We start from the raw sequence: 27,977 nt of genomic DNA on the forward strand, positions 1-27,977 counted from the left end.
AGTCAAAAATTTAGAAAATTAGTACCAATAAGGTAGTGCTAAGCTCTGTAAGGAAGATCGAACTGAAAAAAGGACCTTGTTTATGTTTGTTTTGCATGTACATAACTGCCAACAGAAACAATGATAACAACAACATGTATATTTTCGTTTTTCTAGAAAGATATATATAAACATAAAACCAGCGCAAAATCAAAATGTCCCCAAAAAACAGTCGGGGTAAGTATCAAAAAATGGACCTACAAACTTCCATGAAGTTGAGGATATTGCATCAGGAGAACGGTCTGAGTTGTTATGAGCTTGTCAAGCGTTATGGAAAACAGTTTGCAAAGCGGACCATTTACAGGCATGCAAAAAAACCTATGAAAATCGCTGCCCCGTTCGATCCACGGAAAGAAAACCAAGGTCGCCCTCGAAAGTTGTCTATCCGTATGGAACGAATTATTGTCAGGACTGTGGCACAATTGCGACGGAATGGGGTACAGTTCTCCTCGAAGAAAGTTCAAGAGACAGCAGGACTCGGCTGGAAGATAAGTAACAGAGACATACGACGTTGTTTGCAGAAACATGGTTACAAGTATTGTCAATCAAGGAAAAAAGGACTTTTGAGCGTGAAAGACAAATCCATTCGCACAAAGTTTGCTAGGCAACAGTTAAATCTCCCGGCCGAGTACTGGACTAAGGAGATTGGGTTTAATTTGGATGGGATTGGATTTGCATTTTAGCCCAAACCGGCTGGAGAGGCGAGAACAGTATCAAGTATGACCTGGCGTAGGCCCAACGAAGGTCTTTCTATCACAACAAAAGGACAAAAAGAAGGCAGTGGGGGTAAGATGGCAAATTTTTTTGTTGCGATTAGTTTTGGTAATGGGGTTGTCATGTGTCACCATCATGACTGGAAAATCACTGGCGACAATTTTGCCAGGTATGTTATTGATGAACAATTCCCCACTGCCTTCGCGAAGAGCGAGTCTGCGCTACCGTACAAGTTTCTTCAGGATGGATGTCCTAAACAAAATTCAAAAGCAGCGAGGGTGGCCTTGGAGCGCAAAGGTTATGTCATGGTCAAAATACCAGCACGCTTCCCGGATATAAACCCAATAGAAAATTTTTTCCACCTGGTTAGGACAAAATTAAAAGAAGACGAAATGAAACAGAACATCACAGCAGAAACATATGAACAGTTTGTGAACAGAATCAAGCAAACCATGTTGACAGGTATTCCAAAACAAACTATTGACAACCTGATATCATTAATGCCAAAAAGGTTGGCACTTGTGCAAAAGCACAAAGGTGCCAGAACAAAATATTAAGTTTTTAAAGATATTTAGCTGTAAATTCTATGCGTCACAGTGCGTCACTCGGTTTTTTGCATGTGTTTAACTGTTAAATGTATGCGTCACATGCGTCACAACATTTTTTTTAAAGATATATATATACTATTCTTTTAAAACTTTGGATGTGACGCATGTGACGCATTAAATTCTTTTACAGCATAGTACTATATAGCTTGTGACGCATATGTGACGCACTTGTGACGCATGGAATATAATAACTTTTAAATGCGAACATAGTTTTTATATATTATACATTTTACGCATCCATGCCTTGGATAACCAGGGTGCAAAAACAGTGCGGACAAGGTTCTAAGTCTTTCATCGATTCCTTTGGGATTTCTTCAATGAATTTGAATTCTCGCCACCTTGAACTCATCATATCTGTTTCGCGTTGGTCTCTCTGGTTATATTTTCCAACATGTTCAATTTAACCTTTGCTTGTAGCCAAAATTGGCATGGAATTGTCCCTGCCTATAACCATGTCAGTGGCAAACTGGTTTTTAGGCCTTGGCAGGTGAACAGTCTGACCTTCCAACAGGAGGAGAAATTCGTTCCATGCGATTAATTCCGCTGACCACCTAAAATCATTAAGGTAGGCGAGTTCACATTCATCGAGGCCAACCCATGCGTACTTGCTGCTTGCAGGATTAACAAAACAATTGAAAATTAGTTCTACAAGGTTCAACAAGAATGATTTTCCACAATTTGTTGGTCCTGTTAACAGGATATTGTTATTTTTCTTGCGACCACGCTTCAGACATTCTCGCAGAGCATCAGCAAAATATATTGATGCTATTGTTTCTCAACACTTGCCTTGCACACACCAACCAAGTGCCGTTGCATCCGTCTACGCAGGCTGTGTTTGATTTTTTTACCACAACGTCAAGTCTACATTTTTGCTGTCGCTCGATCGCTTTAGGGGCACTGTGCATTTTCCAAGTTACAGAAATGAGTTCTGAGAGTGCCTTTGAAGACTTATTTAAGATAAAATTGAATAAGTCTGGCTGATTCTCAGCTTGTCTCCGGTTTGCCACTGACATGAGCTGAGTGTCATTTTTTATGTCGTTTTCAACAAGAAACTTGGCAACATCACTATTAGATAAGCGTCGTTTAGCTGAAGCTTCCGGTTTTTGTACTGGACCCTCCAAACACCGGCGTTTCTTTGAATTTTGGGAAAAACGAGTGAAACCCCGCTTTGACACTGGTGATTTGGCATTCTTTAAGTTTGGGTGATTTTTGCTGTGCAAAACTGACTCAAACGGTTTATCTTTGCAAACATAACGGTATGCAGCAAGTACCCATAGTTTTTGGATGAGAAGTTCACAGAAATCTTACGTGTCTTGTAAATGTGCTGATGAATGGGGCGCCAACGACGGGTTCCACTCAGTTTCAATGTCATGTGGTAGTGTTGATGCTCACCATCTGCATGAACCTCTGTACAAGTAGCCCAGTGTTCGACATTAGCCTTAGGCGTCCCTATGGAAAATGCCTCTAATACGATGTCTGTGAACGCCTTCTGATTTGGAAAAACACTTAGATCTGCTTTGGAGTACGTTAACATATACGTTCTCAAGCTCCTTATCGCTATTTATATTGTTTGCCATTCTATATTAGGTTTTATACTTTATTTTATACGTTATTTTAGGCTAGGATGAGAGCTTATTTCTTGTGTTGAATATCATTTGATTTCACTTTCGTTTTCTTCGAATTTTGGCGCCTAATTTTTATTATCATTTCACTGGATTCGTTACAGAATAGTAGTCTCATAGAAACTAGGGTCAAGTCCACGTGTAAATTCGAGTTACAGAGGCCTTTTTGACTTTCTCTAGGAAGAAAAAGCCACAACTTTTGTCAAATTTTTTTCTTGAAATTCAGACAATCCCGGTCAAAAATAATGGCAGTAAACCCTTTTTTCATGTGTAGCAAGAGCTTGATAAGTACAAAGCCCCCTTTCCTCCAGTACCAATGTTCAAAAGTTGTGCTAACGCGTTTTCAAGTATTGATAATGGGGGAGAGGGGGTAAGAAAGGATTATACTGCACTTTTTGTAGCTTACTGCCAATATATTTTGACCGGGATTGTAGCTATTTATGCTTCGTAAAACACATATAAAAATATGCATTAAGTTCAACAAACAAAAATTTTCTGTTTCGCTAGCGCATTTGTTTGTTAGCCAATTAACTGCCTTATCTAGCATTTTAAATTTTAGGACAAATTCATTTGTGACGCAAATGAGGCACATTAATTATGCAAAAAATGTAAGCAAATATGCTAACTTTTTCTATAAAAAATGCAGTAAAATATAAAACTTTAAGAAGCTGAGGCTTTTAAGTAACTTTTTCTGGAAAAGGCTAGTCTGCCTGACACGTAGCTCTAGCAACATAAAAACTGAACGTCTACAAATATCAAAGTTCTTACTATTTGTGAGTTCAAATTGACTTTAAACTCAAGCTTCACTTTTCTACTTCAAACTTTACTTTACTACTTTTAGCTCCACTATCCACCGCTGAAGTAACTTCTCATGTCTTCTAACTTTACTTAAGGGATTATCTTTCTTCACCCAGAATTTTCTTCACTTAAATATGCTTTTAACACACTACCTTTTCACATTTTGCGCTTGTTTTAAAGTGAAGGGAATCTTGTTACATTTGTTTCTATTTTGTATCCAGTGTATCCTTGTTCCGAAATCAGCCATTAGATATCTCGACATATTGAAAATACTTATTTCGGCGACATGAAAAAAAGTTTCGGTGACATCTAAGGAAAATTAAGACATCCACTTTGCACAACGATAAATGAGAGCTTTCCACTGCGAGAAATGAGATTCTTCGAAAATTTAAAGGACTGCTTCAACTCCCCAGTGAAACTGGGCCCTTTGCTAGCCCTTCATTTAAAAATTATGATGAATAAGTCAGTTTTTACTATGGTACCAAGCCTAGCCGTTGGCGCGCGCTGAAGAAGTAAAAACAGTTTCCAAAACAACATTTCATTGACTTTCTAACGGTACCAACAGTTAGGGCACATATTTGTACAAACATGTATTTACTCTTATTCTTCTGGTACTACTAGGATCTATTGCTTTTAACGGTCAAACGATTGACTGTGGGACCCGAGTGAAATGATTTTGGACATTGGCGTAATACCTGCGATAAATGAGACATCTGCACTGCGAGAATTAACATTCTTCCCAATTTTGCATGCGTACTGGATCTCGTCAGCGACACTGGGTGCTTTTTTAAAAAATCGAGGTAAATAATTCTTTTTTTACTGTGGTACCAATCCCAGTCATTGGCACGTGCTGGAGAAGAGAAGGCCGTTTCAAAAACTACATTCCATTGACTTTCTAACGGTACCAATCTGTTTGAGATTTTAGCGCTACAACGGATTTTAACATTCTTTTCATGCAAAAGGTTGCACATGGCTTTTTTACTACAACAAACTTTTTAATGACTTGTATTATCTCAAAAAGTAGACCTTGCAGGAAGCAAATAAACAAGTTAAAACCTGTAAGAGATTCCAATAAAATATCTCCTCCGAAGAGAATTGTATCATGTGCAATCTGTTTTTACAGATAAGCACTAGCTTTTTCAATAAAATCTTTTTTACATTAATAAAATATTGAGAAACATTCAGCGACACGCACGATCTGTTTTAAACCATAACTGCTGATGATTCGCTACAACAATATGTCTTTGATTTTCAACTTATGTCCGTTCTTGGAGTACATAAAAGAGTAAAAGAATAGCGGGAAAAACCAGCCAGGAGAATCGCTGTAGAAACACTGGGTTAAACCACCAATAATAAAGGGCAACCCGGCGTTAAACGCCACGTGAGCGTTTAAGTGAAAATAAAGCGAGTCTAAAGGGCTTACAGGTATAATTTAGGGGTTACTTTACAGGTTATTTTACAGATATACATGTAAACTCTACATCAAACATATACTGCATTATTACTTAAAAAAAAAATTCCTGCAACATCGGTTTGTCGGTTGTTGTTTCGCAGATACTTTGTGGTAATTTTGGCTTAAATAAAATTACTCGTTAAACCTTATTCTTACCCCGTCATAGCACACACAGCTCTACCATCAAAATTCCAGCAAAAGTTGAAAAAGAAAATGAAATCAAAAACGATGTAAGCACTCTAACATGATTTGCCATGTCGCTAACTTTGGGAGGGAGCCATGCCATTAATGCTCTCATTCTGGCGTAATGTTTGAAAAAAGACGCTTTCAACAACTTTATTTCAAGCAAAAATGGTTACAACATTTTCTGTTTTACCAGAAAAGTACATCACCCAGTCGAGTGACTGGGTGATGAACTGTTGTTTTGTTTGACACGCAAAGGCTAATCTGGATTCTTTTTAAGTATTAAAGATTAGAAAATTGTTTACATATTGTTCAAAGTACAAACACAAATTGTATCTGCTTGCTTTAGCTAGTAGTTCAAGAAAAATTGACCAGGATAAAGTGCATTTGTACTAAACTAAAAGTTAGTTAGATAATTAGCTAGCTAAGACTCTGATTATCCAAAATTTATTTATGTTCAGAGGATACTAACACTAGTGTGTTAAAGCTTTGTGACTAGTGAAGCATATAATGAAAAGTATTTGCAAAAGAAAAAGGCCAAAAAGAGCATCTGAAACTCACATCACCACTTCTGAAACAAAATCGCCTTTTTGCATGTTACTGCTAAAATGTCGAGGGCAGGAAGAACTTTCACTTGTTATCAGTAAAAAACGAGCCGTTATAGTTCAAATCAAACGTAGTAAAAATTTGGATTCGGCGCTATTCCAAAGTAAAGCTGCGCGGAACCGCTACTCTGGTACCATTTTAATTTTATATTATCAAAGATATTATGCTTTATATATAAGCTGTGAGTGTTTTGTGGTAACTTATCTCAGTTTTTAACATTTAAATTTTTTTTTATTTCCGTTGTCTAGTATTAGAAATCTTTTAGATTTTCAACAGTTTTAGTTCTTTCTGACATGTGAAAAATCTGAACCACAAAACAGATTTACAATTAATACTTTTAAGGTTCACCTGCTAATTTTCAACTCAATTTAACTACAATCCACCACCAAGATATCGTTACATTTCGGTCATGTATAAAAGTAAGCAAAAAGCAACAAGTCGCTAATTCTCTGCAGTCTACTTTTGTAAGTTCGTATGTTAGGTAAGAAACTTTTGAAACCTGCTATTCACAGTTCCTAACATGCTGGCATTCTAAAATGCTGACGAACAGAGTAAAATTAGGAAAAAAGGCTAATGCTGACTTCGTCTTAAGAGACATGCCCAAATTAGGTGCATCTAGTTATGGAAATTACTACTTATGGAGACGAAATTTCGGGCTGGGCTACCTTTTTTGACGTAACTTCTAAGGGTTTGTAGTTTTGGAGTAGATATGAAATTCGACATATACACGAATGAATCTTGTAATAGGTCCGTTGTTAACATCAGCTACGTGAAGAAAAAGTTGCTGTAAATCAGAAAATGTACTTGACAAGCGTGTATGAAGCTAGTAGCATTATTGACAACAAATGCGCATGATTTTTCATGCGCATTTGTACGCATTTGTTATTCTGCACTGCTGGATTACTACTTACAGCCTCCTAGATATTGAAAAAACTGAGTTATGCGGTAGAATGTAATAAAAGTGACCACTACAATAGGTATTGTTTTGAATGCATGATTTTTTTCTCCATTGACTCTAAAAGTTACAATGACTAAATACTCTTGCGATACTACTTCCCTCTCAAATTCTTTCAATACCATACATGGTGAAGTAAATTTTCTTTTAATTGTTCTCGCAAGCGTGGACATGTTTTTTCATGGATTGAATGTTGTTTCGAAGAACTTGCAGTCGGCCATCTTGATTTGTCAGAGAGTCGTCAACATTGGTGAGTACGTCTTTCAAATCCTTAAAATAAAAATATAATTTGTTTTACTTACGTTTTTGAAATAATTTAAAGTCTTTTGGAAATTAGTTTTGGTTCATGAAAGAGGTATAATTTTATGTATAATAATTGCCGCTCAAAAGATTTGTTTTCGCGTGATTTTGTACCAAATCTCGTTTGCAGGAAAGCACGAAAATTACCAAATATAAATAATACCAACCCTATTCGGTCCGGGGTATTTCGAACATATTATGACAATAACATTTCATAAGCTGGTCCAAATTGGATCAAACTTGGAACACTTAAAGTACGTCCGAAAAGGAACACAAAAGCGGCATCAAATTTTTGCTTGCGTCAGCACATTTTCTTTGAAGTCTTTAGAAGCTTGAAATTTGTTCAAAATGCCGCAATCTGCTTAAAATTGAATTCCTTTAGCTCTAGAGCAAATGTTTTTTCTGTTTGAAGTTTCTGAAAGCTACATAAATGTTATTTAACATATTTTCTAGTTTTTACATAGATCGCATGAACAGTTGCCAAAATGTTTTAAAACAAAACGATTGAAGTAACAAAAAAATGTGATTTACAAACATCGCGACAATAAGTAACAAATCTTCGAGCTTTAAATTCATTAAATCATACCTTTGAACAATGATAGTGTATTTCAGCCTTAAGTAACACAATTCCAAATTTAACTTACCCGTTTGATGGACAAAAGCGTTTTTTGTCCATCGTCACTTTCGTGTTTGGGAATGATAGATCGCTTGTACCCTTGCATTGCATTTTTATGAATCAAATCTGTGAATTCCAGCACTGTTGAGCCTTTCTCTGTTTTCAGCATATGATTCAGTTGGTTTCGAAGAATTGGCAACGCATATGAGTCCTGTTTGTTAATCGCTTCTTCTGATCGCTTTGTGAAATCATTTAGTCCTAAAAGAACGAGAAGAATTGGGATATTTTTACGTTGCAAGTCCAGAAATAAAACTAAAAAACGTAACATATCATTTTAATAACTTTTTTTCACGCCTATGCATTTGGCTTAAATGTACATTGCCTTTTTTTACTAAATAAAATGGTTGTGCAAATCATCAATTTATTTATTCTTTGACGTTAAATTTTCCAAGAAATTAACCATTGCTAAATGTTTCTTCATTCTGTGTTGGCTAGAATATGTTGACCAGTTAATAAGTTAAGGTTATTTATTGTATTGTTTCAGACACAAATTCAGTATATTCATTATTTCTCCAAAAAACTTAAAAAAAAAACTAGTTATTAGACATAAAAGCAAACTAAATTGTCCATAAGATAATATCAGCATAAAAACTATTCTTTTCTTCAGGTAACCATAAATCTGAATTTTTACTTTCCACTAAAACGTACAAATTTTCCCTCCATTTCATTCTTTCATTGCGTAGTAGATCTTAACCAGTTCATTATTACCCTAGCAACAATGCATGACCACATTTATTCAGATGAGCGCGTTGTTGGGTTTTTTTATAAAAACTGGTGAGAATATTTTTTTTTGCTTGTTTTTTTGTGCGGTAACACGTCTGTGTTATTAAATAAGCAAAACTTCATTTGTGACAAAGTAATTTGTATTGATGAGTACGTGTACAAATTTTTGTCGAGATTCTTTATCATGTCTAGATGTTTTAGCGAAAAAGAAAAATGTAAATTTATGGCTACCTGGAAAAAAATCATATTTATATTATTTCATATACAATTTCATTTGCTTTTATATTCAATGAATAATTTTGTAAAAAGAAAAACCCAGATGTTTCGAGAAATAACGAATATAGTGAATATATGTCTGGACCATTACAGTATCTTCAATGAAAAACATATTTCCTTCCCTACTCATACATAAATCAGGCGCGGATCCAGGGTTAGTCAGATAATTCGCATGACTAAGTATAAATTTGACGAAAAAAACAAGCAAATGATTGCTACGTTCTGGGGATTACGATACGGGTGTTGGAAAGAATCAGTTCAGATTCTAATTTTTCTGCACCAAAAAGCCACTGTTCACAGCCCTCTCCATTTCGGCTATGGGAATGTTGACGTCAAAGTTGTAACGTCGCTACCATATAAACTAAGAGGGTTACAAATAATAGCTTACAGATTTTGACTGATTTGTTTTAACTAATCAGTCACTCAGTAGTCAAAAATCAAATAGCTATGGCCCGCAACCCTCCCCATCTCACTTTAGAGGTATGTGACGTCAAAATCGTGACGTAATTTTTACACTCTATGCGTAGTCCAACAATATGCGGCCTGTAGCGGCGTAGAAAATTTAGGTTCCGTACTACGTTACTTATAACCTGTTAGGCTATAGTTTTAACTCCCATCCGTCAAGATCAGTCAAAGACTCACGCCTTTTTAGCTTGCATTCGTTCGTATTAACATGGCCTGATTTAAAATGTGCTAATGTTAAATTTTTTCGTGAAATGCTAAAAGAACTTTTAGAAAGTGTTCATTCTGGGAGATTTTTGTTTTCTGGAGATATTTATCGCTTGGTTGGTAAAATTCAGGTGGAGATAGCTAGCTATATAGCTATATACATTCCATAAGGCGAGGTGTGAAGATAAAAGGAATTATTGCTTTAAGGTGAGAAGTATGTTTTCTACTCTCCAAAACACCTTAACTTATTTTAAAGGTTTTCAGTATTAGCTACGAAAAGCTAGTTGTTGAGCTATTAGCTATAGCTAGCAGGCTATTTCTTTTTGTAATATGAGCTCATTGAACAGATTTTTTGTTTTCAATTTGCTTTTAAAAACCAAAGGGAAAATTTTTTATATATATCTAAAAAACGTTTATTCAGATTTTTCTTGTTCCATATTGTTTGTGACATGACTCTTTCTCCCGAGGAGACAGTTAAAGCAGAAGCAATAAACAACTGTACCCCCAAGACATGGTTGCCTTTTTTGTTAATACTTGCCTTGCCAACAATAATAAAAAGAAAAATTAACAATAATTTGTTGAATTTTACAGAAATGATTTGCCAAATCGTCTGGTCTGATTATGATGGTTGCTTACCAGACAATGTTATTAAAGTGTTAAAAGCTGTCAAATTTGATGGCTTTGAATACATTAAGGTAGCATTAAGAATTTCAGCCACTTTACCGTCATATCCTGTGAATGTGAACGTTCCTTTTCTTCTTAACGTAGACTTTACGACTACACTAGGCGCATCATGGTTTAGGATCGTTTAAATGGAATTGCGCTCATGTACATCCATAAGGAAATCATGCCTAACATAGATGCTGTTAGGTCGGTATACAATGAGCAACCGAAGGTTAACTTTTTCATAACCCTATTTTTCTTCGTAATTGGCCATTGTTTTTGTTATGTTTGTGTTTTATTGTGCTTTCCATGGTGTAATCATTTGATTCACCTAGCCATGCTGATGAAGCCTGATATTGGCAAAAACAGCAAGAGTTTATAAATATTGAAATACATTCACAACTGTCTCACTTTATTGTAGTGAATCCCTGTTAATCCCTGTTGTTGTTTAAGTTCTACATTTCTTTAAGTTCTACATTTTTAAGAAACTTTCCAGGCTCAAATAAAGAAAATTAAAAAACATTTCAGGCTCAAATTATCGGAATTTTAAGAAACTGTACACTCGACCAAATGCTTAGGTTTCTTATAGAAAAACGTGCAAGACGAAGAGTTGTTTCTTACAAAAACTGTTCTCAGGAGTTTTTCTAATAGCTTAGCGTTTCTTTTTGTCAATTTTAACTGGATGAACCGAAAGACAAATTTCGGCGATTTTGTACCCGCAAAGCTCGAATTAGCGAAAGCTTATGGAGTTTAGCCCCAGACCCCACTTGGGGGCCTTACAACACCCCCCAAGACACCCAGCTGGCAAAATCAAGCCTTATTGCACAGCAATATTTTGACTAAGTCTTGAAAAACTCTGGTTCCGCCCCTGTAAATCTATTGACAATATGCTTAAAACTCAATTAAAAAATGCTTTACACCACAAAGCAACTCTCTAGCTCTTTATCACCAAGCTTAAGGTAGCAAATCCAGATGTTTAGATAGCTTCTTATTAGTGTCGCTAACTAGTTTGAATTATCTCACTTAAAAATGCACCCAGTTAGATTTTATGTTTTATACCTTTGTCAAGCTTGTTGTACCAGAAATATGCGTCTGATTTTTCTTCATCTGTCAAATTATGCCGTTGTTCTATTAACAGAAATAAAACATTTTGTTGTGACTCTTTGTATACAAACTATACAATTTAATAATTTCAAAAATAAATATAAATCCTTTGCTTAAGTTTGTTTTCGAACTTACGGAGAGGAAGAAATATTAAGTGTCAAACTCGAATCTTTTTAAGACAAATAACCCTTGGTAAGAAGACATCTTTTACTGTAGATATTATACAAAAATGGAAGTAGCTACTACAAAATAAAGGTAGCTACTACAAGATAGAGGTAGCTACTACAAAATAGAGGTAACTACTACGAGGTAGCTACTACAAAATAGAGGTAGCTACTACACAATAGAGGTAGCTACTACAAAATAACGATTTGTTTAGGTACCTAAATTTTGAATGTTTGATTTAATGGTGTCAATTTTGCTTCTTTCCTGACGGATGGTATTTTTCAGCATGTCTCTCTGCTGTGTAATAGACTTGGATGAAGATGTTAATCCATCTGTAAGACCTTCATAATTTTGAAGAGCCCTTTTTACTCGTTGACATGGGTTCATATTCGATTCTATAGGTGGTCAAAAAAGCATTGATACATACAATATCTTAAAAACGTGATTTATACATTTATATATCATTGCATATGATAGACACGGTTAAGGAATAATTGTTACCAAAATCAAGAAGTGTTCTTTTTGAACGAGTGACCGCATCATCTTTTAATGGCAAAGAAGACATTCCAAGTAGTGGTATCTCTTCGAGCTTGAACCAAGGATGAGGTGCAAATGCAGCAATAATCTCTTCTCCTGGAAAATATGGTGCATTAGTTTTATAAGATATTACAGTGATGCGTTCTGATAGAGTGAAAGCATAAAGATGAAAGCAACAGTTTGGTTATTACAAACCTAATAACTTGTTTAACTGACATTTCTTGAAAAATAGAAAATATCAAAGCATTTGAACCTGACACTTTTGGTACAAGCCGCAATAGTTACTTACGTCTAGCATTGTGATTAGGTAGAGGTTCGTTCGCTGCTTTAATATACTTCATTTCTTCTTCAGTTGGAACTGTAGTACGTTTTGGAAGTTTTTTTATGAATTCTATAGTATCTGGATGAGGAACAGTACCCCTTTTTCTTTGCATTTCTTCGTCATATTTCTTTGCAGTTTCAGTAGAAACCTATGGTAGCACAATGTGATAAAAAGTAACAAATATAAATGACTAAAGGGCTTAATTAAATCGCTATATGTACATCTATGTTAAGGTTGAGTTTCTTTTCGATGAAAGGTGCGATTAAGGTACCCGCATGGTAAACATTTTACGTACTGATGGGTTTTGACACTCGCAGCCTGTGGAAAAACATGCTTAGGAATTAGTTTGCGCTTTATTTCTTTTTATTAAAAACCCAAACCTCGACTGCTATACTAAAATAAGCAAAATCTAAGTTGGCATTCACTTGAGCATGAAAAAAATCCCTTGCCTATCTTATTTTTTCTTATCATAATAATTTTTTTTGCACCAAAAAAAGATTTTTGGACATTTCATTTCTTTTATGCTGACTTTAATCTTATTCTTCTTTTTGTATTATCCCCCCCCCCCCCCCCCCCTAGCTCTCTAACTGACAACTTTGGAAGGTAAGGTTAGTTAAGATCAAAACATTTTCAGCAGACGTCTTTCTTAAAGTTAATCAAAATATTAGCCATCTTAGTCTATCAAAGGTTGAGTATATGGAGTAAAGTACTGACTAGTGTGAACTGTGGTTTTAGAACAATTTGTGGAATTTGGTTTCCAGGAAATAATTTTATAGCCACTACTATTAAAAGAGAATTCTATCTTAAAGAAGTTGGTGTGAAAGTGACCAATATTTTGAATAGACTAAACTTTTTTACTGCGATGTTAATTTACTAGACTTTAATTTTTCCGACTAATTCAGTTTTAACCGTTTTTTTTGGCTGTTTTATTGGAAGGTAGAGCTTGAACTTGTTGTGTTGAAAGGGGACAGGCGGGAGGGCGTGCCTCACGTTGTACGTTTACAGCCAAAATCTTAAAACTGTTCTGTTCAAGATTTATATATAAAGAGATATACTCAACTTAACATGTAAAATCATATTAAAATCAAATATTAAATGCAAAAAAAGTTGAAAAAGAATCTCAACACCATAACATTTAACATGAAACTTCAAGCTAACTAAGCTTTCTTCGAAGGTCTCAAAATCCTGTTTCCTTAACACAAAAGCTAGACAAAGAAAATCCATAATCCAAATGCACAAACCAAAAAATACTTTTTCAGCCCCGAATTAAAACCACTCAATGAGCACAAAACCAGAATGATTACCTCTTACCCTCCTTACGGAAAGTAAATACGTTTTTTTAGGTGAGTGCTACTTTCGCCCAAAATATATAAAAAAAGACTCCAGATAATGATAACATGTAAACAATAGATGTAACCAATTGAAAAGCGAGGTCTATATTCTGACCGCAGAAAAGGCAAGCTGAATCTTTTAGTTTTATTCATATTTATTTTGACAAAAGTCCGACAAAAACATGTATTAGTCGTTTTTTAAAATTGCACTTTTGTCCGTCGAAAACTAGTATTGTGGTAAATATAGTTCTTAGCGCAACAGAAAAATATTGGTTTAAATTTTTTTAACAGTCTAAGTTACCTCTGACTCAGCGTCCTTTTCAGCATCTGCTAATTTCTTCTCAGCATCTTTTAAAGTATTTTTCTTCGCTTCTGCTTCCTCTAACTTTGTCTCTGTTTGTGTGATACCTAGAAAAGAAGTAATTTAAACGCGATTTATTACTTGAAAAATTATTAGTAACCCGTTGAAAAGTGTTCGCGGTCCTTAGATTTTCGCCTGTCGCACAGATTTCTCGCAGTGGTATTATATGCATTTTATTTACTTGTTAACATAAAGTATTGAATTACTCAGACGAGGTTTAAAGTAAGCTTCAGGGCAAGCATTTTCACCAGACAGACAGAATACGGATATTATTACAGGGTTAAATGACAAGTAACTGTATGATCCAACGTTGAAGGTAAGTAATGAATGAAAAAGGGCCGTAAACCGGACCACACCTCCAGGTGAAGCGCTTTAACTCCAGTATACAGTACGTCGCAAATAGAGGGAGTCACACACAGCATTATGACCTTTTCGCACATATCAGAACCAATGCATTTACCTTTGCGCCTTCAATGATGGGAGGTGAAGAAGTAGGAACAAAATATAAAAGACAAAACGTAAACACTTCAGCCAAAAACTAACTCAAAAGATAAATATATAGTCACCTTTTAAGTCTGGTGGAGAGCCTTCCCCGTCTGTCACCCTGCCGACTAATGATTTCATGAATCCTAAATTCAGACAAGCCTCCCCATCCCCTTCGATATCATGACCAAAAATTGTGCAGTTAATCTTGTATCCAACGCAAGCATTAAAATCGGAATCCATCCTTGCTGAGAGTTGCAATTTTCTGTAATGCAACAAAAATTTTATTATAAAGGCGGCAAGGTTCATTAAGTAGTGCATAAAAATAAAACCACTTCTAACCTCAGGTTAAATAATTCGAGGGCTTTATCTGCTAGCCATTCTAGCGCTTTAAGGGCGCCTTGTACAACTGCGCCAACAAAATCTTTGACATCTTGTGCAAAGTCTATTACTTTATTTGCTAAATTCAAGACACCATCCGCCATTGTAAGCAGTCCATTTGCTATATCACCCATTGCGATGGCAATCTGAAAATAATAAATTAATCAAGCATTTGTTTATAGCGATGGCAATGGCACAATCATGTTACAGGGATCACAATAATTTTACTTCGCACATAAAGAACGAACTTGATTTCCTCAGTGTTCCTATTTAGGGAGCTGCCTAAGCCGGTTAAATAAATAAAAATACTTTGCATTATATATGCCTGCCGCATGTTCGAAAAACAAGACAACACAAAAGACAAAAAACGTTTTTGTGTACTACCGATTTCGTTGTATAACCTGTCAATTTGTATTCTATCTGACCAGAAAATTTGTATTTGACCTGCAAATTTAATCAACTTGGTCAAGTTTTGACATAACGAAACGTATAACATACATGTTTGAGTGTCTCAAGACAAGTTTGCGTGTCTCAAGACAAGTTTGCGTGTCTCAAGACATTTTTGCGTGTCTCAAAACAAGTTTGCGTGTCTCAAGACAAGTTTGCGTGTCTCAAGACAAGTTTGCGTGTGTCAAAACAAATTTGCGTGCCTCAAGACAAGTTTGCGTGTCACAAGACAAGTTTACGTGTCTCAAGACAAGTTTGCGTGTCTCAAGACAAGTTTGTGTGTCTCAAGACAAGTTTGCGTGTCTCAAGACAAGTTTATCATCTTGTTTGCAGACATCCAAAATGTATTCTACTGGAATCCACAAGTTTGGCGTAGAACGCTCTATTTCTCTCTGGGGTTTTTTTCTCGTTTATCAGTAGTGCACTCATTTAATGGTATAAAGACTTACCTTTAGTCCGATTTGCTCAACCCATACAACAAATTTTTTCCACAACTTGTTTATTTCACATGAAGCCAAGCAAATGATATCATCAATCATTCTAAAACAGCTGTTCCAGTAAAGACATCCAACCCAATGACCCCAGAACTTCCAACATCTTGGATTCCAATCCAAAAATCCGAAGCATACTATCAATAGAAGTAAAAAATTAAGGTTTTAGTGGTAGTAAAAATGTACTACTTGTTAGCTAGCTAGGCTACACTTCAGGACGCAGAAATGTATGAAAAGCCTAGACATAAAAAACTGTAAAGATGTTACTACTTATATGTCCAGTCATTTTCATTTGGTAATATAGATATTAAGTCAGGAATAAGCCAGTTTATTTAAGGTTACATTACGACAGCTACAGCTGTCATCCACAGTCGAGTTAAGAACATAATTAGAGAATCAATATCAACCAATTAGATCACAGGAATTAAATTCTTCATTGTTCACGTACGAAGATGAAAACATTAGATTAAAAACATTCTTTTTTCTAAAAGTTCGCTTTTCGCTTTTCTTAAAGTTCGTTCTGTTACGTTTCTTTTTCCAAAATTTCACTTTCAGTTGTGTTTCGTACCATTTTGCACTTTTTTGTAATTATTTGTTTTTCAAATTATGGGTAACCATATTTCTTGAGGTTGATAGGAAATACTATACTATTGTATTTCTGTTTATACTATTTATGGTTTCATTCACTTTTCTTGCTACAGGAATCTTGGTCTATGATCTTCTTATTTTCCTACTTAATCTCATTTTTATTTGTATCTGCGTTGCTCACGGCTCTTTTTTATGATCTTGCCCACGTTGTTAAAGCATTCGTTTCAATTCATCGACATAAACAGCATCTCAATCCTACACAGGTTTTCGTATTTGTCTATTGATGCGACAGTATACCACGTAGCGTGTTTTTAGATTGAAACACATGCTTTATGTTATGAACTTTTAATACCCTACGAAGTATGTAACTTGTCTAAGGTATATATTGGCATATACAAGGGAGCAACTGATTCGTTTTCTACATTCTCCCCGTCACCGTTCTTATCAGTTCCTGTCCTGATTTTCTTGCAACCTTTTGAATGGTTTACAAACAAAAATGAGACCAAATGATAAATAAATAAATAAATAAATAATAGACTGATTGTCCGGCTGGACAGAAAAAAAGTGAAAGGAACCATAAATAGTATAGACAGAAATACTCATATCAATTGTATTTCCTATCAACATCCAGAAATATTTTTTCTAGCCCTTTAGAAAGCGAATATTTAGAAAAAGTGCAAAATGGTTCGAAACGTAGCAGAGAGCGAAATTTTAGAGAGAAAAAGTAGCATAAAGCAAACTTTTAGAAAAAGGAAAGATTTAATCATTTTAATGTTTCCATCTAGGTACGTAAAAAATATTATTGAGAGTTTTTATTAATTGTATACCTTCGGGACACTTGCTCTTACAATCTACTTGCATTTCATTTTTTCTCCTCTCAAGTTCAGCATGTCTAGCTTTTAGTTTAGCTTGCCATGCGGTGACATCTCCTTTCCAGCTAGCCACCATTCCTTTTGCTGCATCCACCTTTGATCTGGCAGCATCAAATTCAGCGTCTGCGTCATCAAAAGCTTTCTTGGCTGCTTCTCCTGCCCTTTTGCAAAATTCCTTAATGGCTTCTCTTAGTTTAAGCATAAACTGACTGGTTCGAACTTCGACGACAATCTAGAATAATATAATAAAATAATACTGCTTTAACTCTACTCTGACCTCTCTCCTTTATAATGTTTTATTTTCTTCAGAGAATTACATCACACACATTTCCTCTTTACTATCTGCTGCTCATTTGCCAAAACCACCACAAATTATTTTTCATCTTTTTTATTTTTTAGCTTTTTTTATTTTATTTTTACTTACATTTTATTTTTCATTTCTTATTTTGAAGTAATATTTAGGACCAGTATATGGTGGTAATAATGACGTCATTGAAGACATAATAATAACTTCATTGCTCAGTAGGACGTCGTGATATTCCAATGTTGTAACGTGGTAACAATATAGTTGTAATACTGCGCGATTTTGATCGTCTTTGTTTTAAAGATTAGTAAAAATTATCACTTTTAAACGAAGCTGCATTGTCAATGAAGGGTTATTATTACGGATATAGGGATACTACTAACAGGGCTCGACTTAGCAAATCTTCAAATATTTTGCTTGCTTATTAGAAATTCAGTGAAAATTATTTACAAAGGACACGCAGTCCCTAAGAGTCTAAATGAAATCAATATATCTTCTTTGATTTTATAGTGACTTCAGCTTTAATTTTTGCACTAAACATTTTTATTTATTTAGTCTAAAATTGTGCATAGTTCAACGTAACAGCAATTTAATTTCTTCAAAATTGTTGTGGGAGTTAGAAAAGGCGGAAAATATCAGCATGAATAGGTTTAAATGACATGAGGCGTATACCTGGGATGATATAAGAAGAGCATTTTACACTACGGTTAGGCGAACTTCAATTACGTAATAACCTTTTACACATGACATACGCATTATTCGAATGCGCAGTAGATTTATTTCGAGTTAAATATGTCATTTCATTTCCTTTTGTGTTAACCCTATCAAGGCGGGGGACGGCAGAAGCGGTCCACAATGGTCTGTAGCATTTTCAAAGCGTTGTAACTTTTCAACTTATAAATTTATTGCAATGTCGTAAGACATTTATCAGAGAGGATCACCAATCTAAATTCAATTTTTTTCAGATGTTTTATATAGGGAGCATATTAATTTAAAATTTATCAGTATCTTAAATTTTTACTGCTTTCTATCAATTATTTGATATAAGAAGCAGGTGGTAAATTTTCAGAAAACCGAAGTCACTTGTCCTAAACCAGACTTGACTATGGGGATGCAGTCTTTTTTTAACACGCCCTATCTACATTTACGATCAACAGCGACGAGTGCAGAATGCTGCAGCCAGCGCTTTAACTGGTCACTTCTTGAATCAAATGGATGTTTTTGGCTTAAAATGGCTTCTTATTAAGAGAGATCCGAATTCAACATTTGCAAAATTTGGAGGTAAGTCAGCTTAATTGCTAAGTCTGACCGAAGTTTTAACTAATGTCGACACCACAAGAATTTTTTTATTGGAATAAGAAAAACTAACAGCTCGCCAAGATTTATTTTCTAACTGTCTCAATTCTTTAAAAAATATCAGGTCTACCCTTCCCCCATTTCTTACTGAACGTTAAATTAACTAAACCAGGTGTTGGGTAAAACTAAGCTTTTAATTCAACTTTAATGTTTCTTTGCTTGAAAAACAACAGGAACTAACGCCTGACGGCTTCTTAATGGTCATTAGTCCGCATTTAAAGCAATAACAAATATTGATAATTATGAGATATATTAAATATCTATATATACTTACTGAAAAACTTAAAGTATCAATGCTTCCATACGACGCTTTTAATTCTATCGAGGCATCAAAAATTCCAGGCCACATTGTACCACTAACTCTAAATTCAAACTCTGTATCACTGACCAGTATTTTTATTTCGCCATTTATTCCCAAAACCTCGGCATATCCTTCGATGTGGACTTCAAATTCATCCTATTGAAACGTAATAAATTATGTTTTTTATAATTCTATGATTCTGTATTGCACTGCGCAGCACTGTGTCAGAATTAATCATTGTTAAGAAAAAGAATCTTGCTTGTAAACCCTCAAGATTTAAGGCAATTCAACCAATCCTCCTTTTACAAAATAAGAACCAGTAACATTAAAAAAAACTATAAAACTTATTAAAAATATTGAACAACACTTCAATTTTCTGACCTCCAATTTTAATATTGCAAAATAAATAATCATGAAGTTATTGGTTTTCGTCTTTTTTACAAAACAATAGTTACATACCGCGCCTGCTTTGATTTTACAAATTGGACCATTTTTGCTATCGTCTGAGTTCCGTTGCACCTTGATAAGCCCACCCACCCAATTAAGTGGTGCCATTTGAATGTCAACGTCAAATGAGTCAGTATTAATAAGCACGTGACCTGAAGCTTCGATATCAAAAATCTTTATTTTTCCTTTCAAGTAAAAACCAGCTTGTACTTCTAAGTTAATTATTGGTATACTCCTTTCTAAATAAAGTAATATAGCACGTGAAAATTAGTGAAAACAAAAAAGTTCCGAATGAAAACATCACGGGTATAACACTCCAGCGAAAAAAGACTCGTTTTTTATGTTACAAATATGTTAATAGTCCAAAAACGCATTTTTTATTTATTTATTTTTTCATCTATTTTTTGTGGCGTAGCTATTTTTAAAGATTTTTAAATAAATAGTTCTTTTTTTCTTTCAAATGCTTGCTCTAATAAACTACAAAAATGATACTACAATTTAACTTTATATACGTATCTTATACGCTTTTGCTATTAACAATACTGCGCGAAAATCAATAATATTTCTATAAATGATCAAGTAATTTGGACTATTGTGCGGTATTGGATCCTGAAGTCTTTGTAACAAGAGAAAATATCCACCTTAAAGTAATTTGCCGACTACGACTGACCGATCTAGATTGTATATTAACATTTAAGCGCTTGTGGTTTTTTAAGGACTGTCTTCACTAATTCATTATGAGAATGTGACCTAAGAAGCGGGAACTAGAAAAAATTAAGGCGAAAAAGAAGCTTTTAAAAATGTATTTTGCATCGAAATTCCTTCCACGTGAGACATTCACTACACTTACCTTTCAAGAAAAATTATATTTCCAAATAGTAGAGTTCTTATAATGGGAACTTTGTCTTTTTGTGACACCTACCTTCCAAAGAATACGACAGAGTTATTCCTTCTGGAAATCCCGAATCACCAATGCTGGAAGGTATGTTACATTTTAACTGGAACGCGTCGCATATTTTTTGGATTGTAAGGGCATTAAACTGAGCATACACCCAGAAATCTTTAGGATTGTTGGGATCAATACCAAAAGCTGCTTTGATTTTGATAGCATGATTGTTTTCATTTGGATCATTTTTGATCAACTTACCCAGCCATAGCTCCGCTGCAAATTCTATACAAACATAAAAAAAATTACTTACACATACCTATAGTTGGGCTAATTGGGCTAACTCTGACATAAACTTTTGTATCTAATTAGATCCCGTTAAGTAAAATTTAAATCCGCAGTACAACCACTGTAAGCCAGATCGATAGTTACCGTAAAACATCGATTAGTTGCTTCGGCTGCTAAGTTTATTCTTGCAGTTTTGGCTAGGCGCTTATTAAGGGACAGAGCTGTAGAAAAGAAGTGTGTGGTATAACAGTATTTACCATTTTACCATTTGTTATAACAATGAGATTAAGACCACAGTTTTCTGCTGACAACGCAAACTAAACATCGACGTCTAGGAGAGGTTTTATCAATAGACGTTTTCCGAATTTCCTAATTATTCAAAATTCAATAAAAGAGGTCGATACTAAAAATGATTCTCATCCCAAGTTACTTAGCAAAAGGTAGAACAAATTACCTAATTTCGTAAATATTTTTATTCGTTAAGTGCCTCAATTCAGAGCTGAAATTTACGGTCAAATACTTGATATAGCCGAACTTTCAAAGAATAGCCTCGTTTTTAATATAATTGTCTAAATAAAATCCAACCAGAATATTATATTGCTCTAAAAACTTCATTTTTGTCAAGATAATTTAATATTCTATCTGAATATCTTTATATAAAGAGCACAGAAACATTATAAAATTTTGGATGACGTTATAATTATTATATATTATGAAATTCAGAAAAGATGTATACGTTGAGAAATGCAGCTGGATTTTTTGCAGTTAACTACCGGTAACTCGAACCTCCAAGCGCTTTGGTTTCGTAATCACACAATCCCTGGTTCGGTCCACAGGGCGGGCATGTTTAGCACGTGTCTTTACCACAACTACGGGTCAGCCCATGCCATGTAAGAGAAATTGGTTAGGCAATGGCAGCGTATACTTAATGTGTATATTCCGAACACAGGACCCGCATTAATAACAATGTTCAAACATTCAGTGGCTATATCCTGTTTAAATATTTGGAATAATAATAATCGAGGAAAATTGTTCGAAATAAGGAATGTTCGAGTTATACGAAGTGCCCGTTAAGTCGAATTTAGTCTAAAATGAAAAAAAAAACCAAAAATGGGTAATGAATGTTCGAATTATGATCGAAGGTTCGGACGAAAGTTAAGGAGACCCAAGCAAAAAAATGGTTCGAGATAATGGAAGTGCAAGTTGTCCGGCGTTAACTGCATTGCGAATGAAATAATACCATGCAGTCTCAGGTATCAAAAATTGTAATATTCTATGAAGTGAAATGTTTTTTTAATTTCAATTTTTAATTGAACATAAGTTATGTTTTTATGTAAAATCTCGTTTTACACTGTGTAGTGGCCCTTTATTAGAATCAATCTCTTGCAATTTGTTCGTTTTCAAAGTTGGTTCGTCCCAAGGTCTTGAAAAATAAGAAAAATAAACTCGCTAACCATTAAAACCTAATATTCAGTACTGTAGCTATTAACTGTGACAGATTGTATAAATATGAACATTGATTCGACAGTTGTTTGCAACAAGCAATGGTTTAGAAAATAGCAAAAACTTTTATCATGGATAAAACTAGTGTACCTTTCTGACCAGGGCAATCATGTTGGGGGCTAGATACAACATGAGGAATAATATGAGTATAAGAAATTTAGATTTGTCTGACAGACTAAACTATCTTCGCATCCGTATCTCCAAAATGGTTTGTTTGGTTCCATGTATTCCTGCTTGCGGCAAAATGTTTTTAATTTTAGTATCTGAAATCGTGTTAATAATAAGTTGATTTTTTAAAAATAATATCTTACCAAAGCTCGGTAAGGGAACAGGCCCGAATGAATACCCTACAGACAGGTATAAGTTTCCAAAAGCGAGGTTTTCATTTCCAAACGGCTGCTCAATTATGCCACCCATTGCAAACTCTAAACTAATTGATCCTGTAAACGCAATTTCAATCGCACCTGGAATGTAAATATCAGAATTATGAATTATATACAACCTATGTACAACTTTTATTTTCCTTCATCTTTTTTGTTGATGCAGAAAAAATTTTATCAAGTTACTAAAGATATTATACTCTTAATTAAGAGAAAGCAACAAATTTTACTTTTCTTACCCATAAAAATAAGTGGATTTTCTGACACTTTTGTACTTTCGTATTTCAATTTGCATTCCAGTCTCAGACCAGGATCATCTAGACCAACTCTTATTTGAAACATAATGTCAGTCAGAGTAAGCATACTGTCTTCTTCGTCCACCAATTTAACCTCCATTATTATTGTGGCGGATAATTCTATTTTTTTCTTGCCAATATATCCCTTTATTTGAATGAAAAAATCGCTTCCAAGGTTTTTAGCCATCCAGAGACATAATTTATTTTCAAGACAATTTTCTGTGTCTCCTGGTAGCTGATAAGTCAGTAGGAATGTCAATCCTAAGATGTAACAAGTAAGAAGTACTTTAAACAGATAAATGTGGTAAAACTATGTTGTTTATCTTTATTTACTCATCTATCCAACAAAATAAAGTTTTCAATGAAAAAATGATATTATATTCATACGGCAGCCACAGACTTACCAGATTGAATAGTCGTTTCTGGCATATCGATGCTAAACTCTAGATCAGGCTCCTCTTCTTCCTCATTTTCTTCTACTGCTTTTTTACGCACACCTACAGATGTGATTTTATCAGCTTTGTTTCCGTGTTTTTTCTTTTCCTGAGTTACATTTCTGTTTTGGAAAGTTTTTTTTTCCTGCAATGAGACATGTCTTTTAATACGAGGAATAATTTTCTAAACAGAAATTAGTATAGATGATATTAATGAAGATTAATGTAGATAAAGTTTGGAATTATCACAGTGGGAATTTCATATCTTTGTATATAAAAACGTTGATCACGTGTAAACCAAAACCCTACATAGAATTTTCGTCCAAATTTAAATTCTTGATGCATGGTAATAATATCTGCTCATTGACTGCATCTTATCTCATTTTTCTTTATTTCATGTCTGTATTTATGATAGGAAATAAAAAGGAAAATAATTTCCATCATCTTCTTAATTATATATCATAATAAAACAAATGGAATAGCAGCCCAGCTTTCAGATCTCTTGTCAAAACATCTGTTTGACACAAACACACTCTTCCACATTCAAACAGATTTGTGTTTTTAACAAAGCGACGTTGGTTTTGAATTATACGGATGATAATACAGATAAGAAGTTTATTGGTGGTGACCACTACAAATAGTTGTATTATTCATTAAAACAAGCTAGTCTTAAACGAAGATTTTTAAAAGTCTTTGTGCATACGAGTTACCTGATACAGTGAATGCCATTCAGTTCCATTATGATATTTTTTAGCATGTGATGTATTTTTTTTAATATTATTTTTATTTTTCGGTTCTATAGATGGGTTAGGTGATAATTTCGACAGTGATCTTGATGTTGTTTCTGTTGATTCTGCTTCCTCCTCCTCTGCGTCTTCTCCACTTACACTACCCTTTGCATTACTGACAGCAATAACTAGAAGGTTTAAGACATTAGGGAAAATGCTCTTTTTCGTAGTTTATTTAGAAATTGTAATAGCTTATTAACGGCACTTCTTAGTCTTCTTAAGGTCACAGTACCTTGTTTGGATTACATTAATTTCCTTAACCGGATATTCCAAAATATTTCTCAAACCATCACGCATCAACATGCAAAATAAATATAATTCATCGGCTATAAATTTATCCAGTTTAACATACGAATTTAAGAACATTTTTTTTCTTTCTTAAAAAAAAGAGTTTCTTAACTTGTTATATCAAATTTGTGACGGATCGATCCTTATATAATAAAGGCAAGAAAATCTATCTCTTATAATAATACGGAGCTTCTGTCTGTGACTTTTGCAAAGTGGATAAAATTTCTTTGATAAAGTCTATAAAACATCGCCTATAAATTTGTTCTGTAAATTAGCAAACTTTGACGTTAAAGCAATATTGACGTCAAAGGAAAGTGTATTAAGATTACGGAAGCCATTGCATTGCACTTTTAAATTTAAGGCTAAATAACTTGGAAACGGATGGAAATAACTGACGTCACCTCCTGCGTGGGTAACTAGGGACCACCCGGGACCAATTTGGGTAAGTTTCCCAAACCTGAGTCTCCCTGAATCCGTTTCGGAATGGACGGTTTGATGACGTCATCACAAAACCTACAAACCCCAATATCTCTGCAACCGTTTGTCAAAAGTCCATGTTCCTATACATTTTCTTGATCATCATTTCAAGATCTATACGATGAGTGCAACGGGTGTACAAATTTGTGAAGAATTTTTTTTTGGAACTTTTGGTAGGGACTTTGCTGACGTCAGCAAAATTTTTAAGCCCTTATATCTCCTTAAGCGTTTGTCAAAAACATACTATACTATACATTATTTTGATCAACGTTTTAACATCTACACCTTACAGACAACGAAAGGACTAAATTTCACCAATTTTCTTTTTGTATATGCACTGCTGACGTCAGCAAAAAACTAAAGCAACCTATTTTTCCATTGTTCTTCTGCCATAGTGGATTTTTCCACGGGCCTTATCGACTAGTATAATAATACGCCAGTTCTGTCTGTCTGTGACTTTTGCAAAGTGGATAAAATTTCTTTGATAAAGTCTATAAAACATCGTCTATAAATTTGTTCTGTATATTACCAAACTTTGGCGTTAAAGCAATATTGACGTCAAAGGAAAGTATATTAAGATTAGTGAAGCCATTGCATTGCACTTTTAAATTTAAGGCTAAATAACTTGGAAACGGGTGGAAATAACTGACGTCATCTCCTGCGCAGGTAACTAGGGACCACCTGGGACCAATTTGGGTAATTTTCCCAAACCTGGGTCCCCGAATCCGTTTCGGAATGGACGGGTTGATGACGTCATCGAAAAACCTTCAAATCCTAATATCTCTGCAACCTTTTGTCAAAAATACGCGATCCTATACATTTTCTTGATAAGCGTTTCAAGACCTATACAATGAAGGCAGCAGGTATACAAATTTCTAAAAAAAAAATTTGGGGGGTTTGACTGGCCATTGCTGACATCGGCAAAATGTTAAAACCCTCATGTCTCATTAACTGCTTATCAAAAAGATATGATCATATACATTTTCTTGGTCAGCGTTTTAACATCTGCATAGTACAGGCAACGAATAAACTAAATTTCGCCAAATATTTTTGTAATTGCGCTGCTGACGTCAGCAAAAATCTAAAACAACCTACTTTTCCATTGTCCTTCTGCCTAAGTGGATTTTTCCACGGGCCTTATCGACTAGTATAATAATAATGTAGCATGACAAAATTGTGACAAAAGGGCACGGACACTGAAACCCCAGGTTGTAACTTATGTTCTACTTTGCACATATGTTTAATTTTTGCTATACCGAAAAATTACTAACCTGCGGATAAATTTGACAGCCATTTTACTGAAATTTGGCTTGATCCCGTGATCTTTTGGAAAATCCATTCTAAGTCTACATGTTTGAACAAAATTGCGAATGCAAAAGCATGTGCAGGTTGATCATTTGCTGTTGGATTCTTTGGCTTCCAGTATATCGCCTCTAGATGAGCACCATCGTAGCCAAATAGGATTGGGTTTCCACTAAACCTGCAAAAATAAAAATTGCATTCTTCTTATATGTTCTGTAAAAACGTTACTTCTATTTTCCCCTTTCATATTTATCATTCCCCGAACATCTATCTTGTATCAAATTTCATTAGTGTATCATTCTTAAAGTATAAACCAGTACAGTGCTAACCGTCTTCGCCTTTGGACTAAAAGTTTAGTCAAGAATAGAAACTTATCGAAAGAGGATAATGGAATCGGCCTGTGTCATTTTTGATGGGTCAATTTCTGACTGGAGGGGACTGTATTAAATTCTTCTCTTTCTATGGCTTTTCTTATCTCGGTGGGATTATTTTAAGCACGCATCATTCCTTTTTGTGTATTTCCTTTCTTAATCTGATTGTGTTAGAATTTTTTGCATTACTGTAAAGAAAGCTTCGCTAAAGACTTATAAAAATGCTTTATTTACCTTAAAATTTTTGTCGCTCCAAAATTCCATTCAAATTTGAAATCCTTTATACCCCAATTATCTAACTCGCTTACACCTGTAGGTTTGACTTCAACGTTTTCAAACAGATCCAAAACGTTTTGCAATGTCATAGAAGGTATTTCAATGGCAAACCTCCAGTCACCTGAAGATTTTTCAAGTTCAAGATTTACTTCAATTTCATTTAGATGAACTGTTGTTTTTGCACTGAAGTCCCATCCATTGTCATCATTTGTAGAGACACTTGCTTCTAACGTACCAATTTCTATGGTAAAATTTACATGGCGGTTAATAAAATGTGTGGTTAAATGAATTGCACAAGTTCCACGAGTTTATAGTATGTCTGTATTCAACTAGTTAGCTTTAATTTAGAGAACAAAAGAGTGAAAGGTGATGGTGATTTTAGTATCAATGCTGCGTGGACAATAAAAACAAGCAATTCCGAACTTGTCAACATTCAATAGTCAATATCCACAGCGGACTAAATTTTAAATTGTATATTATTTTTTATGTCAGCATGGTCCAGTTTCTCAATATTTTAAATTTTTCTGGGTCGTTTATCGGATTTTTTATAATGCAGCATTGTAAAAAGAGGTAACGCATTTATTACGTTGCTTACTTGGCCAACAACCCTCCCTAAGTAAAACTGTTACACCTTACTGACCAAGCAATGCTGTTTTGTCCTTTCGACAAAACAGCTAAAAACGACAATTTCCACAATTATATGTCCAGGTTGTAAGTTTGTGTCGCATCTCCAACAATGTTTAACGCTTATGAATGGGATAAAAACAAAACCTAAATGATTTTTCACATGAATATTAATTCGATTTTTATTAAGATTTTTATAGGGAAACGTACAGAAAATGCTTCCTTCAAAGATACAAGAAAATTACTAAGTATGCTAAAAAAAGAATATTACCAAAACAACTTCTTAATA

The 27,977-nt window shown here is 34.5% G+C and overlaps 3 protein-coding genes across 3 annotated transcripts; all 3 read right to left on the bottom strand.

Moving 5' to 3' along the window:
• Positions 1–6,801: 6,801 nt before the first annotated feature.
• On the bottom strand, positions 6,802–14,924 carry LOC130624255 (uncharacterized). The gene is made up of 5 exons (XM_057439830.1): positions 14,046–14,924; positions 11,773–12,561; positions 11,345–11,413; positions 7,923–8,152; positions 6,802–7,248 (listed from the first exon to the last, which is right to left on the bottom strand). The coding sequence occupies exons 2-5, from the start codon at positions 11,939–11,941 to the stop codon at positions 7,126–7,128; spliced, it is 591 nt and encodes a 196-aa protein (XP_057295813.1). The 5' UTR covers positions 11,942–12,561; positions 14,046–14,924; the 3' UTR covers positions 6,802–7,125.
• A 4,159-nt stretch (positions 14,925–19,083) lies between these two features.
• On the bottom strand, positions 19,084–20,072 carry LOC130623549 (uncharacterized). Its single transcript, XM_057439043.1, has 2 exons — positions 19,788–20,072; positions 19,084–19,484 (listed from the first exon to the last, which is right to left on the bottom strand). Exons 1-2 carry the CDS (start codon positions 19,881–19,883, stop codon positions 19,161–19,163), a joined length of 420 nt encoding a protein of 139 aa, XP_057295026.1. The 5' UTR covers positions 19,884–20,072; the 3' UTR covers positions 19,084–19,160.
• A 522-nt stretch (positions 20,073–20,594) lies between these two features.
• On the bottom strand, positions 20,595–25,150 carry LOC130623960 (uncharacterized). The gene is made up of 3 exons (XM_057439508.1): positions 24,273–25,150; positions 22,764–23,746; positions 20,595–20,946 (listed from the first exon to the last, which is right to left on the bottom strand). Exons 2-3 carry the CDS (start codon positions 22,867–22,869, stop codon positions 20,663–20,665), a joined length of 390 nt encoding a protein of 129 aa, XP_057295491.1. The 5' UTR covers positions 22,870–23,746; positions 24,273–25,150; the 3' UTR covers positions 20,595–20,662.
• Positions 25,151–27,977: the final 2,827 nt, after the last annotated feature.

This window comes from Hydractinia symbiolongicarpus, chromosome 13, assembly GCF_029227915.1.
Source record: "Hydractinia symbiolongicarpus strain clone_291-10 chromosome 13, HSymV2.1, whole genome shotgun sequence".
NCBI classification, from domain to species: Eukaryota; Metazoa; Cnidaria; class Hydrozoa; order Anthoathecata; family Hydractiniidae; genus Hydractinia; species Hydractinia symbiolongicarpus.

Excerpts from the sequence above, each read along its gene's own strand:
- LOC130623549 (XM_057439043.1), bottom strand. The coding sequence starts at position 19,883 with ATGGCACCACTTAATTGGGTGGGTGGGCTTATCAAGGTGCAACGGAAC. Across the intron at positions 19,485-19,787 it reads GTAAAATCAAAGCAGGCGCG|GATGAATTTGAAGTCCACAT; the intron begins GTATGTAACTAT and ends ACGTTTCAATAG.
- LOC130623960 (XM_057439508.1), bottom strand. The coding sequence starts at position 22,869 with ATGGGTGGCATAATTGAGCAGCCGTTTGGAAATGAAAACCTCGCTTTT. Across the intron at positions 20,947-22,763 it reads TGTTCCCTTACCGAGCTTTG|AATTTGCAGCGGAGCTATGG; the intron begins GTAAGATATTAT and ends ATGTTTGTATAG.
- LOC130624255 (XM_057439830.1), bottom strand. The coding sequence starts at position 11,941 with ATGAACCCATGTCAACGAGTAAAAAGGGCTCTTCAAAATTATGAAGGT. Across the intron at positions 8,153-11,344 it reads GTACAACAAGCTTGACAAAG|GACTAAATGATTTCACAAAG; the intron begins GTATAAAACATA and ends TCGTTCTTTTAG. Across the intron at positions 7,249-7,922 it reads CGCTTTTGTCCATCAAACGG|GATTTGAAAGACGTACTCAC; the intron begins GTAAGTTAAATT and ends TTTTATTTTAAG.